General features: G+C 45.2%; 1 protein-coding gene across 4 annotated transcripts in view; it reads right to left on the minus strand.

Annotated features, from left to right (window-relative positions):
- The window catches only part of Ercc6 (ERCC excision repair 6, chromatin remodeling factor), a 71,140-nt gene that overhangs the window by 5,486 nt on the left and 51,546 nt on the right, over positions 1 to 14,108 (minus strand). For all 4 annotated transcript variants that reach the window (XM_050140584.1, XM_050140583.1, XM_050140582.1 and 1 more), the window contains 8 exons: positions 13,450 to 13,566; positions 11,810 to 11,905; positions 7,578 to 7,793; positions 7,098 to 7,208; positions 6,287 to 6,406; positions 5,786 to 5,880; positions 4,161 to 4,306; positions 3,388 to 4,080 (listed from right to left, as the gene is read on the minus strand). In XM_050140584.1, the coding sequence (XP_049996541.1) occupies positions 3,388 to 4,080; positions 4,161 to 4,306; positions 5,786 to 5,880; positions 6,287 to 6,406; positions 7,098 to 7,208; positions 7,578 to 7,793; positions 11,810 to 11,905; positions 13,450 to 13,566 (1,594 nt within the window). The remainder of the gene's footprint in view (positions 1 to 3,387; positions 4,081 to 4,160; positions 4,307 to 5,785; positions 5,881 to 6,286; positions 6,407 to 7,097; positions 7,209 to 7,577; positions 7,794 to 11,809; positions 11,906 to 13,449; positions 13,567 to 14,108) is intronic.

The raw sequence follows: 14,108 nt of genomic DNA on the forward strand, positions 1-14,108 counted from the left end.
TCTCAAACAAAATCGTTGCCTTTGTTTACAGGAAGACATGCCAACCTTCCTAGTCAGCAACTGTAATCTGACAGCTGCCCTCAGCAACCGCCTGGTGGTCTCACTGGGTTTCCTAACAACCCTGTGGACAGTGAACTCAAGTCCTATCTGAATCCTACACATCACACTATCCTTTCAGAGGGGACAGACGACTGTGGCCAAAGTCCGCGTTCCTGCTCTCCAGTTCCTTGCTTTGAGCACTCCCTTCCTCATAATCCTCCTGCTCACACCTAGATTAAAATAGCTTTCTCAGGCCCCAACTCTCCTTTATACTGGCTAGAACTCCAATTCTTCTGCATAATGAAGCCACTAATCTTAGCTTAATCTGTGTCAAGGTCCCTAAAAGTTTAAAGAAACTACTCAGGCTGCTGTGGCTGCCAGATGGAAGCTGTACTACCGGCGCTGCCCATCAGATGTGGACTTCTGTTTGTCTATCTGACCCTCAGACATGGAAAACTCCTATCTATGTATCTATCTGTCATCTACCTACTACCAAACAACCTGAGATGGAGTCTCTCTGCAGCTCTCTCTGGCCTGGAACTCAAGAGTCTGCTAGTCTCTCAAGACTTAATGCTGGGATTAAGAGCATGTGCCACAGCTCCTGCCTTCACATATTTACACTGGCAAAAAAATAAAGATGTAACACCCAGTCCTGACATGACCATGGAGACTGCTAAGAACAAATGCTAATACAAATCCCTTTCCGCAGGAAGTGGGCAGCTTATCTTCTGATGTGGCGACCTCACTTCTAAGAATTTTCAAGAAGCAGAACAACACATGGACATAGGCTGTTCATCGCAGCCCTATGACTGACAAAAGCTTAGCCGGCAGTCTGTGCTCAATGTGAGGAAATTATGGTATGTCCATGGAACAGCCACAGAAAGGGAGAGGTTCTCCACGAACTAACAGGAAGGACTATCAGGAGAACACACAGTGTCAGCCTTTTGTGTCAGAGCAAGAAAAACACTGACAAAGAGAAACAAGAAGGAAATGTCATGAGTTCATGAGATAAACGAGGGAGGGAGTAGCTGGTAAGTCTCAACTTTTGTAAACATGCAGTGTTACAGCCTCAAAAAGTAAAATGTGCAAACGTCAGGAAGCTAAGGGAAATAGTGAAGCAGAAACAAGTAAACCAATCTAGCTGTGCTGTGAAAGGGAGGAAAACAAACGTTTGAGTAGTGTTTTGACTAAAAAACTTTAGAGATAAAAAGGTATCTATTTTTTGTTAGCGTGTTTTTTTTTTTTTTTTTTTTTTGTGGTGGTGGTGGTGGTGGTGGTATGGGCTATATATTCTAATTCCGTGCATGGTATGATTGTACAAATATGGTATCACGGTGACAATGAGGGCCAAGAATTCTCTCACTCTGGAAGAAGGGAGTCTAGCACACGGGAAGGCTCGACAATGTTGATGAAAACAAGACAGAGCAGAGTCAGCTCCTTCCTTTGCTTCTGGATTTACTGAACTATATAATGTTCTGACATGGATACAGCATGGAGCTACTACTGGTCACGGCAACGACATCACGACCTGCAAAGTCCTCTACATGGCCCATGGGCACATGGGACCCAACTCTCCTACCCCACTGCAGAGATCATGTGGACTCTGTCCTTCGTCCTCTGAGGTAACTCACTCATCTTTGCTTCTTCTAACCCCTTCCCTGCTTATGGAATTTCACCCTCACCGCTTCTCCGTGCCGTCTGCTCTGGCTGCTTTATTATTATGCCTTGGTATGTTTTTCTTCCATTTCAGGGCTTGGGTTTTATTAAGTTTCTTCAATGTGTGGATATACAGCGTTCATCTAATTTGGAATATTCTTTTCCAGTATTTCTTCAGATTGATATATTCTCCTCTCTCTTCTTGGTCAGAACCTCAATTACCATTATAATAGGCTGTTGGCATTTCAGGGCCTTTCTGCTTCTGGAATTTACTGTATTCCTTTCTGCATAGCTTTTGCTCGCTCATCAAGCACACTGCTCTTTTCTTCTATGTCTAATATGCCTTCATCTCCTACTGGGTACTCTTTACATCAGACACTGCATTTTCTTATAACTTCACTTTCCATCTATGTGTGCATCTTTCATGCCGCTTTTTGAATATATGGAAGTTATAATTATTTAATGTCTGAGCTAATTTCAACACCAGTGTGTCGGTTCCAATCCACTTCCTCATTGTGAATTACATTTTGCTGCTCATTTCTGTGCCCAATAACTTTTAAATTTGATTCAAAATATCATACATTTTATCTTGTCCAGTATTTATTATCTGCACAGCCCTGTAAGAATTCAGGTGAGGCTGAAACAGTGCTAACTACGAGACAAGACTATACTTTCTTCTGTAATATAATAGGCTAGCTGGTAAGAACAGGCATTGTCCCCTGCTATGGTGTGCACAGAAATGCTTCCTCCCCTCTAATTCTCAAACAAGACAGCTTCCTTCCAGACTGTGCTGCTCTCGCTCACCTGGAAGCTTAGTCTGCCCAGGATTCCATCTCCTCTCGTGTCTCTCAAGGCAACAAGTGCAAGTTCATTTCACTGTGTCCCATCTCAGAGAGATCAAACACCCCTTGGTGCCCTCTTGGTACCACAGCTTCACACATGATAATTTAACTGTGGTACCATGGGAGGTAAACATCATGCCATCCTTCTGGAATCTAAGTCCACGGCTCTTATTCACAGATATATGCATGTATGTTTGCAGACGTGTTTAGACATGCATGTGAATGTTAGAGCAAATGCTGGAAATGTTAACAGTGGTAAAGGCTACAGAAGAGTCCGTGTGCTCTTCGTGGAGTTTCTTTGACAGGCTTTCTGCAGCGTACAGAAACCTCCCTTCTCAAACAGAGCGTCTTGACTCAGTCTTTGGTGACTATGACCATCACTCTGAACATAATGTGCAAAGAACAAAGACCACGACTCCTGGGAGACACCAAAGCTGAGCAGGGCATGCTGATTCCTACTGTCTTCAGCAGCTGTTTGTTGATTTCTCTACTGCTTTCTCTCTTTAATCTTGGCTATCAGCTTCCCTTTCTGCCTGCCCCCAGCCACAGCCCCCGCCTCTCTCCCATGACCTATTTCTCTAACCTCCTGTACTTGGAAAAACACAGAAATATACCATGTAAGGAAAATGCCTATTAACATTCAGGTAGCGCATGTCTATTTGTGGTATCTGACCTGCTGTAAGTGGCCATATGCTAAGTAGTATTGTTTCCTAAAGTTCTGAATTCTTTCAGGTCTTCAGAAGGAAGGATAAATGCAAGTCAGTTCCTTTAGTAAAGACTGCCATGCTAGCAATGACTCCCTCATTCGCTGCTCCTAGCCCCTAGGTGAGAGATTCATCGAAACCATTACCTGATTTTTTGAAAAGCTTTTCCAAAACATAGTCATCACTGCTTCGTTCCTCAGCCTCGCTCGCCTGCTCAGAGTTCTGCTGGTGGTAACGCCTTTTCTTCACTAGGTGTGGGACCCGAGTTCCCTCAAACTTGGCATCTCTACAATGCTTGGCGTGCTTGCTCCTTTGCTTGGACTGCAGACATTTCTCTGGGGTCTCTTCTTTTGCTACATCATGTTTCCTTTTTGATTTGTGCTTATAAAAATGCCCTTCCATTTGTTCACTCCTGCAAACGGGTTCTGGCTGAACCTGGCAGCATTCCCCTTTGTAGGAAGGACCCTGCTTCTCACTGGTGCTCGTCTCACCAGATGGCCCGGATGTTTGGTCCACGGTTGGAAAATCTGAACACTTCCCATCTCCACTCACCACTGACAGCTGCTCCAGCTCGGACCCTGCACCTGTCTTTTCTCCAACTGCAACAACACCGCTAGTTCTGCTCACACTCGGGTGACAGTCACTCTTCAAAGGGTTACTTTCTCTACAAGTTGCATTTTCTGCTGCCCCCACTGACTTAGATTTCTCTTGAGTCAGGATGGCACCGTTTGCAGATGTGTCAGAAACGGAGACCTTCTTGCATTTGGGACCTGTTTCTGGGGCTGGTGGAGTCTTTTTTTTTAAATGGCATTTGGGTGTCTGAACATCGGAGCCAGTTCCTGTAACAGGGAAAACACGGCTAACGTTGCACTGCAGAACTCTCATGCAATTGGTTAAATCAAACGACTTAATGTGTTACCTGCAAAAATAGCACTCGTTTCAGTGCTTTGGGATGCATCAGGACTACTCAGAGTAAACAGTTCATAAAGATCATTGGATTTGAAGAAGCGCCTTTGTTTTGGGTCTTTTAGCACTCTGTTTGTCAAAAATTGCTTGAAGATTTGTCTAAAAAGATAAAATTGCACTGGTATGAAACAATATTTAGCTGTAATTCAAAATTCTAGTTTTAAAACACAAGAGATAGGGCTGGAGAAATGGCTCAGAGCACTGGCTACTCTTTCAGAAGATCTGGGTTCAATTTCTAGCACCCACTGGGCAGCTCACAACTACCCACTAAAAAAAAAAAAAAAAACAACAAACTCCAGTCTCAGGGAATGTAATACCCTCTTCTGGCCTCTGTAGGCACTGCATGAACATGGTGCACGGGCATATATGCATGTAGAACACCTATACATAAACATAAAGGTTAATTTTTTTAATGAGAGAAAGATGCTTAACAGCAGATCTACGAATAATTAAAAAGCCAACAAACTTTCAGCCACGGAAAATTACAACTCGACATATATAATACATCAGGTGGTCTCATAAGTTTTATAAATTTTAAGTGAGAAATAATACCTTATTATTTATGCCAATGAGATTTTTTCTTTTTAACCTCCAATGACCTATCACACTTCAAGCCCACCTTTCACATTTATGTGCCCCAACCTCTACTAGCTGTAAGGAGCCAGTCAGTCTCTCTGATTAATGGGCCAAGGCCTGCCTGGCCCGACTTGGCACCCTCTTGTGATGGGTTCAGGGCATTGTATAGCCCTCACCTCCCTGCTCCCCAGCCCCACCTGCTGGTCCAGGCAATGTGCTTAAGGTTGTCCTTCCACACAGGAACTACCTCAAAGCAACACCACCCCTCCTACCCACTGATGTTTCAGTTAAAGCTTCTTTCCACAAGATCACAGCATCTTCAGGCCCTACAATAAGCCCTTAAAGACACACAATGCTTCTGGAACAGTCCACTGTTGGTGCAGGTGTTGGGATACGGGATAAGAATGAAGTCTGAGGGGTACAGGGAAGCCGGCAATGTTACCACTGCCTCAAGCTACCTAGTTACAAGAGGAAAACCAGAGGGAGGGACATGCTGCCAGCCTCTCCAAAGTCACTTGACTGTACTAGCTTCACTTCTGGCACTTCGTAGTTTTGCTAAAAGCAGTTGGCACACTATAGTAGTTGGAAAGTTCCCCTCAGAAAACAGTATCAAATTTACATATAAGGAGTCCTTGATTTAGAGTAAGGTACAATAATTACCAGGTTCAGAATTTTAAAGAAGAGTATGGTTGGCTGGCCGTGGTGGCCCATGTCTTTAATCCTAGCACTCAGGAGGCAGAGGCAAGTGGATCTGAGTCAAGGCCACCTGGTCTACATAGTGAGGTGCAGACAAGATGAATTGTGAGATTCATCTCAAAAACAAAACAAAAAAGAGAAATGGATCAAAATATATTTTATAGCAAAGAAAAAATAACAAAAAACAGTCAGTGATACCCCTTATATTATAGTAATTATTCCTCTAAAATGAAAGAACATTTTAAACCAACACTTGACATAACAGCAGCCCTTCTTGTTGAGAGCTCCGCAGCTGTCTGTACTGACCGGTGGTAGATCTTTTCCTCGATGGTGCCGGCTGTCAGGAGCCTGTAGACAGTCACCTGTTTCTTCTGACCTATTCTCCATGCTCGCTCCCGGGCCTGTGGCAGAGAGGTCCATTAACAAGGGCCCTTCCAGAGCAAAAACCAGTAAGAGACAAAGTAACTGACCACCAACTTCTAGCCCCTAGTCACAACTGTCTGAGAAGAAACATGCAGTTGAGCCTATGCATGCGCATGAACAGCCAGGTAATAAGGAGAACCGAGACGGCCTGACTGAGGAAGTGATCCGCTTTTCGTGAGTACTTTCCATACCATGGCTTGCAATGGATGAACAGCAGAGGACTCTCCCAGTCTGTATGACTGACTACGTGTCCCTCACATGAGAGCACAAGATGTGACCAGAACCAAGACTGTACCTGCGGCCAGGTAAACCCTAGAGCTACTGAAAAAAGCGCTAATAACAAGCTGTCTTTCTGCGGGGCTCTTCTCTTTACAGAAGACAGACCTGGGTGTCAGTACTGGGGTTCCAGTCAGGGTCGTAGATGATGACTCTGTTGGCCCCGGTCAAGTTCACTCCTATGCCACCCACCCGTGTGGTCAGAAGAAAGACGAAGATGGACGTGTCCTGCAGGAAAGATCCAGAACAGAGTGGGCACAGCTGAGAGCTGCTGCAGCTCGGCACTTCCCCCACACCACCGGCTCTGCTGCTTTCCAATACACCCAAACCTCACATGGCAGAATCTGTGATTCAGCCTCACCTCAGACTTCCTACTTGTCAGTTTATAGTAACTGTATCAAGTGCAGCTCATGCAGACGCTCTCTGGCCATGCTGCACCGGTGTCAGAAGTGCAGTTCATGCACACGATCTCACTGGCCATGCTGCACCATGTCTCAGAAATGCAGTTCATGCACACGCTCTCACTGGCCATGCTATACCGGGTCTCAGATCTCGGTATTTCATTTCTAATTGTGTATGCCCACTTCTCAAACCCTACATGCACAGTCAAAGGCAAAATGTCACCAGGCATGGTGGGACACATCTTTAAACTCAACAGTTTGGAAGGCAGAGGCAGGTGCATCTCTGTGAGTTTAAGGACTGTCTGGTCTACACAGTAAGTTCCAGGACAGCCAGGACTACAAAGTGAGACCCTGTCTCAAAGAAAACTAACAAACAAAACAAAATATCCAAAAGGATAATGTCCCCCTTCACGTGCTAGCTAGACACAAAGATCTTTCAGAAGCTGTGAGAGCAGACACACACACTTTCCTCCACACACTGCCGCCCCTTCTGCCTCCTCTGTCACACTCCTTGTTACCTCGTTGTATTTTGTAATCAATGGCTGTCTTGATGCTATGGTAGTGGTGCCATCCATTTTGAGATAGGAATACTTGTGGGCTCTCAGGAACACTTCCAGTATGTGTAGCATCTGTTGGGGAATGAGGGAAACAGTCTGCAAATCAAATGTGCTCCAAGCGAGTGCTTCTCCTTTGTAAGCAGTGTGCCTTCCCCAGTGGGCCCATATTGAAAGGATTTCTTGCTCTGAGGGAATTAATACTGCTACAAAAGAATATTTGCTAATTCCTTATGATGTAAACATTCTACCCTTACTAGGATGCCAGAATCCGCTATGAGACTTGTTTAAAAAAAAGCCAACTCCTGTGGCCAAGCTCCCACACAGACCTAGAAGTAACCCATGGGCTGCCACCTCAGCAGAGTGGCAGATCTCTCCTTTTTTTCTCACTTGCGGTCACAGTCCTGGGAACCGAGCTGTGGGCTGGCTGCAGCTTGAGCTCACCTGCCTTGACTGGGAAAAGAGCAGCACTCGCTGACCCTGCTTATGCCATATTTTCAGCAGAGATTCAACAACGATCATTTTCCCAGAACGTTTCCAGTAACCAAACTGATCTTCTTCTAGTTCATCTTCTGGAAGACCACTGAGATTCTTGGGACCACCCGAAAAGAGATCAGGGTGGTTGCAGATCTTCCTCAGAGCTACAAGTCCAGAGAAAATCTGTGATTCAAACAGCAACAAGACACATGAGCTCAGATGACCCTGTGTCCACAACAGGAGAGGAGGGAGGGAGGGAGAGAGACAGGCTACATGGATTACAGTCATTTTTACCAGCTTGTCGATTTCTTCTCTAATGTCAGCATTATGAGAAACAGTCTGGATCTTGAATGTCCTGTATTGAAGGCTTGGTCCCCAGTGTGGCAGTGTCTAGATATGGCTTTTCGGAAATGAAGGCTGTGACCTCATCAACAGACTGATCCACTGACGGGTTCATAATCTGATGGGCTATTGAGAGGCGGGAACTAGCTGAAGGGAGTGCGCCTGGTCCCCAGCTCCCTTTCTCAGACCCCTACCTCCCGGCCACCATGAGGTGAGCAGTTTGACCTTCATGAGTGCTTCCTGCAATGATGTTCAGCTCCACCGAGGGCCAGAAACAACACCCTGGATCCACGAGCCCTCAACCCTTCCTTCCCTTCAGTCGGTTTTCTCAGCATTGTGTCCTAGTGACAGAAAGCTGACTACCATAAGCTGGAAGAAATTAACTTTCAGCCTTGTTCTTACCCTGACTGGACAACTTCTCTAGAAGAAAACAATTTCAGTGGCCTGAACATGTCCACAGAGGTCAGAGTCAATGCTGATAATTCAATTTCCCTCACTAGTAAAAAGGGTATTTAGTTCACAGCACTGTACAGCTGATAAAAAAAAAAAAAAAAAAAACTTACCTTAAAAACACTGGCCAGAAACATCATGCCATCTGTGACCTACCAAATGTCTCGCAATCTTACATACCGAAGTACCCGTAAAGCCCTGTGGTTCAGTGAGAGCCAGAGGCTGACGCTCCCTTTACCAGCGACAGCAGAAAGGAGACGTGCATGGCAAATACAGCGTTGGTCCAGAGGCTGGGGTTTGCTCACCCAGCCCCCAGGCAGCACCCCTACCATGTAAGAATGATTCAGGCAGCCAGGGCTACAGACCACAACCCTGTTGTGGGTGGGGGGAGGGAGGTTCAGTTTCTCTAATGCATTCAGGCTGTGACTGGTTTGAAAGTTTAAGTAAAAAGGTAGAATTGTAAATTAAGCCAATTTTTCGGAGTATGGTAGATTCAACTAAACAAGTTATACTAACAATAGGAGGTCCAGGTAGCTGGGAGTCTATTTTACTTGTGCAGTGCATCCCCAAGTTAGACTGCCCACGCTTGTGCCCAGGAGCTGCATGTGTCTAGTGGTTAGTGGATGCTGTATTGAATAGCACGAGACAAGGGGAAGAGCGGGGATTTAAAGATGACTCTTCAGATGGCCTCAAACCCACAGAGATATGCCTACCTCTCTGCTACTCACAATCATTTTCAATTTTCATTACATTTTAAAATATTTTGAGGGTCAGGTAGTGGTGGAGCAAGTTTTTAATCCTAACATTTGGGAGGCAGAGGCAGGCAGATCTCTGTGAGTTCAAGGCCAGCCTGGTCTACAAGAGTACGTTCCAGGACAGCTAGGGCTGTTACACAGAGAAATCCTGTCTTGAAAAACCAAAATAAATAAATAAATAAACGGGTAAAAATGAAACAAAATGAGCCTGCAAATGAAACAAAATACATGATCTTCATTTTACTTGTTTTTCTTTTAAACATGAGTCCAGAGAATTTAAGCCTTGCCTTGTTTATCTGTTGTAGGAGTTGCGGGCTGCATTCCTGCCGCCCTGCTCCCGGCTGCCTGGCTAGCTTATGCCCAGAAATAACAACACACAAACTGTATTCTTTTAAACACTGCTTGGCCCATTAGCTCTAGCCCTTACTGGCTAATTCTCATATCTTGATTTCCCATTTCTATTTATGTGTGTAGCACCCTAAGGTGCGCTTACCGGGAAGATTCTAGCCTACGTCCATCCTGGGTTGGAGCTTCATCGCGTCAGCCCCAGAGAGGAGAGGAAATGGTGTCTGAGCTCACTTCCCTTCTTCCCAGCATTCTGTTCTGTTTACTCCGCCTATCTAATTTTCTGTCCTATCAGGGAAAAGGCAGTTTCTTTATTTAGCCAATGACCTTCCTCCATCAGTCTATCTATGGGACAGAGCAGGCTAGACCACCCAACCTGACAGCTGAAGAAATGTGAGTGGTTGGACCATCCATTTGGAAGAATAAGAAAGTGCTTGGACTGGAGAAACTCAGCAGTTAAGAGCTCTTGTTTCTGCTGCTCTCGCAGAGGACTCAGATTTGGTTTCCAGACTAAATGGTCGTTCTATCCATCTGCAACTCCAGTTCCAAAAGATCTGATGCCCTCTTGTGATCTCCATGGGTACTAGGCATACATGTGGTATGTGGTGAACAAGCATACATGTAGGCAAAACCTTCACACACATAAATAAATATAAAAAAGTGGAGCTGAGAGTTGACTTGGAACTTAAGAGCACTAGTTGTTTTCCCAGAATACACAGGTTCAATTCCCAGCACTCACAGGGCTCCAGTTCCAGGTGAGTGGGCACCCTCTTCTAGCCTCCAGAGGCACCAGGCACAAACAAGTGCAGAGACACACATTCAGGCAAAATATCCATACACATAGATTGAAAAACAAAGAAAGAAACTGCTGAGAAGTGACAAATAGGACAAACTGACAAAATCTGAAAGTCTAGGCCAGAGCATAAGAGTAACAGGAGGCCACTGCAAAGCTTGCAAGCAGGACAGGGTGGACTTGGGAACACACTCAGGTGTTCCACCACGGGGCAGAGTGAGGACCATCGTTGCAAGGCTCGGCATGCATTTAACGGCCTGTAAGCATGTGTCTGCTGGGGAAAGGCACAACACCCAATTGAACTGCTAAGGCTTATTTTGAAAGCACTCACAGAAACAGCTCTGTCTGGATAAACAGCAAGAAGAACTTGTCTACTTGGCCCTAGGAAAGTTACATGTCAAGTCAGCAAAACAATGTAAGGGTATAAGTGTATTCTCAGCTTTAATCTATTATAAACCTACTGTATACACTCATTGAACGAATGCACACTTGTACTGAATGTTGACAATGCCCCTACAGAAATGTGTGCAAATGTCCTCTTCAGTATCTCCTATACCCCAGTGACCCGGTTTCCCCTATACTCCGCGTGGGAGTCCTAGTCCTGCAGGGCCCATTCCCAGCCATCTTCTCCCACTGGCCCACAGTGGAGAGGAGCAGCGTGCTCTCTGGTGAATGAGCTCTCTCTCCTGGAAGGACTAGGATTCAGTTAAATTCTCACAAGATGTCTTCACAAGGACACAGAAAACACCCGACCCAGTGGCAGCATGTTCCAGCTAAATAAAATTCAGACGCCCGGCTTCCAGCACTCATGACTCAACTGGTCCATGACGCTCCTGCCACTGAGCAGTCCCAGCACCACATTCTCATGTCAAGCGCTTGGGGACACACCAAGATGACACGGTATTCTACAAAGCCAAACTCCACATCTGTGTGATTTATCTAACGGGATTTTCTGAGTAGACACTGTCTAGTAGCTTCCAAATTCTGGACAATGTTTTCATAATGCTAAGAGCAGAACGAACCAATTCCTCTCATACACTGGGGACAGGAAGAGTCAGAACCTGAGAAAGCTGGTCTGGAGTTTCACCTGCTTTCTGAGATGGCAGTGCTCTGCAGTGTCTATTGGGCACGAGACTCACTGAGAAGCTGATACAATTTACAAATCTTCCTAACTACGCCCTGGTAGTGTAATTTGGTCATAATTTCTGAGAAAACCCAGCATGGTGCTGGACATCACTCCATACTGGGTTAAAAGCCTTAGCTGACAGGACTCATGGTCACACCCCCACTCAGGGCTCCACCCTTGTACCTCGCTCCTCCACCACACCTGTCTCCAGCTGTGGCTGACTTCACAGCCCCTTCCCCTCCCCCCCACCACCACACACACAGACACACAGACACAGAGAACACAAAGGTGAAAGTACACAAGCCCGGCACATTTTAAACAGCAGCCAACTCTCCTGCCCCACGCTCCCTGGTAACAACTTATTTCTCCAGGGTCTGCTCTGGCTGACCTGATTCTCTCCATTGAGAATCCCGTAAACTTCTTTGGAATCAATGAAATTCTGGTAGACTGTATGTTGCTCATCGGTTAGACGGCAAAATAAGACCTGCAAGAGAGGAAAGAGAACAATAGCTTTAAAAATACATAAATTTATCACTAAGATTCCCTAAAACATAGTAGAATGTACACAATTTTAATTACAATGATACATCTCTCAGCTAGAGACTTCTCCCTCCTCCATATCCATCCATCTCCTAGTTCCAGTCCATCACCCAGCAGTAATAATGTGCATATCAGAATCACACACATACACGCCAAAAAAAAAAAAAAAAAAAAGGCAGGTAAAACCTGACAAAGCAGTACTCCGGAACAGGTAACCCAACTCAGGAAAGAGCTAGCATTCAAGGGGAAGTATCTGACATTCCAAACCATTAGATAAAGTTACTAAACATCCCCGAATCCTGAATTTACCCATTCTCCTCACCCAATCTCCTTGGGGATGCCCAGATTTGTTCGTTAGCAAAGGTGGGGCATGCTGCCTTCCTGCTCAGTGCCTGTCTTCTATAGAAATTTCTATGTGGTCTGTTAAGCAGGTAATTTTGTGGGATTGACTCTATGTAAATTTGACTGTTAGAACAAAGAATGAATGTTATGGTTCTAAGGCTTTCTGGTGTGGGGGAATGAAGCAAGGTCACTCCACTGCCCCTGCAGAGGTTACACTGCTGAGGTGTTCTGGGAATGAATCCCATTTCAAAGGGAAGAATCATGGCTTCACAAGGTTTCCACAGATATGACAGTGACTTTTCCAAAAGGCAAGTGTTCCCGCAGCTCTGCAAAACGGATTGTTCCACGTGGACGTAGACACTTCTCGTGGATCTGCCGACTGGTTGTCAGCTGTGCATCCACCGTGTAGTCTTGTGGGCTCCAGCAGATTACAGAACACCATGATCCTCATAACACCAACTCAGATGCCATCAACTCTTTCCATAGTATGTTCTCAGGAATATATTCACAAAGATTAAAACCAGTCCTTCTTATGACCAGCAGAACCCCAAATCTGACCTCTAGGTGGCCATGTGATTACCTCCTTAACTATGCTCTTTCTTGATCCCAGTTACAGCTACCCTATCACCAGGCTGGCCACGAGCACCAACACACAGCCCACCCATCATCTACAATGCTCCTCCTCTCATTCTTTGACCAGCCTTAGGTCCCAGAGTGATTAGCGGATCAAAGGTCTCCTCTGACCATTATTAGAAAAGGCCTGCTTCTTCAAAATGTCTTATTCCCAACTTGGTGAAAACACTGCATAGCCCCCACCACCTTACTTATTTGTGACCCGACCAGGTTTGCGCTAACAAGACCGCTCTGCTCACTGCTGTGCCCTAGAGTTTATAGTACAATGTGTGGCGGAAATGCATCAGGGGCTTAGAAGACATGGAAATGTTTCAGTAGTTGAGGGTAGGCCCGTGTGTTAACAGAGGAAAGCAAAGCCTACGGACTAGAGGAAAATACAGCAGGACACCACAGACGGATATAGTCACTGGCAGAGCAGGCTGTCACAGCCCAGGACAAGAGCCGTAGACCCGGTCAGTTACACAGACACACTCATGCTTGAGGAATGCTTGGTCACCTCCCAGACTCGCAGACCTGTTCGTTTTTATCCGGCAAAGAAAGGCTCATCTTGACATCTGACTTCATTCTCCGCAGTAGGTATGGGTTAATGGTGTCTCTTAAGACACATGCACACTTATAAGCAGTTTTAACCTTTAACAAAAGAAAGAATAAGATATTAGCTTAAGGAATACATTTTCCTCTCCACTGACTCCATGTCTTAAAGTTAAAGAATGATCAACAGGTATATAAGTTCATCTTAGGAAAGCCAAATGAGTGCTACACGCTCTAGGGATAACAGCTCTCAAAATAATTCCAGGAAAAAAATTACCTCATTAACCAAAATGACACATGAAAAAACTTACTCAGTTTGCTCTATCTCCTCCGCTATACTTGTTTTAATTATTACCATACTATTTAGTTAGGCCTGAATAGAGATTTATTTGGTTACTGACAATCGTCTAGGGGAAAAACTACTTTCAAACAAATCCCTATTTATAATCTTGCATTCTCCAAAAGCTACAAAGGAACTGGCTTCACAAGGGCAGAGATCAAAAGCCAAGTGTGGGGGGAGCCAGAGCAGTGGGAGCCACCAGTAATAAGGGGAGATTAGGCTTCAGGGAATAAGTCAAGAGAAGCCTTAGGATCCCAGAAAGGGAAGTCACTCTGGCCTAGAATGGAGCATATGGCTCCAT

Source organism: Alexandromys fortis, unplaced genomic scaffold (genome assembly GCF_014885135.2).
Source record: "Alexandromys fortis isolate MF-2015 unplaced genomic scaffold, M_Fortis_MF-2015_v1.1 scaffold_46, whole genome shotgun sequence".
NCBI classification, from domain to species: domain Eukaryota; kingdom Metazoa; phylum Chordata; class Mammalia; order Rodentia; family Cricetidae; genus Alexandromys; species Alexandromys fortis.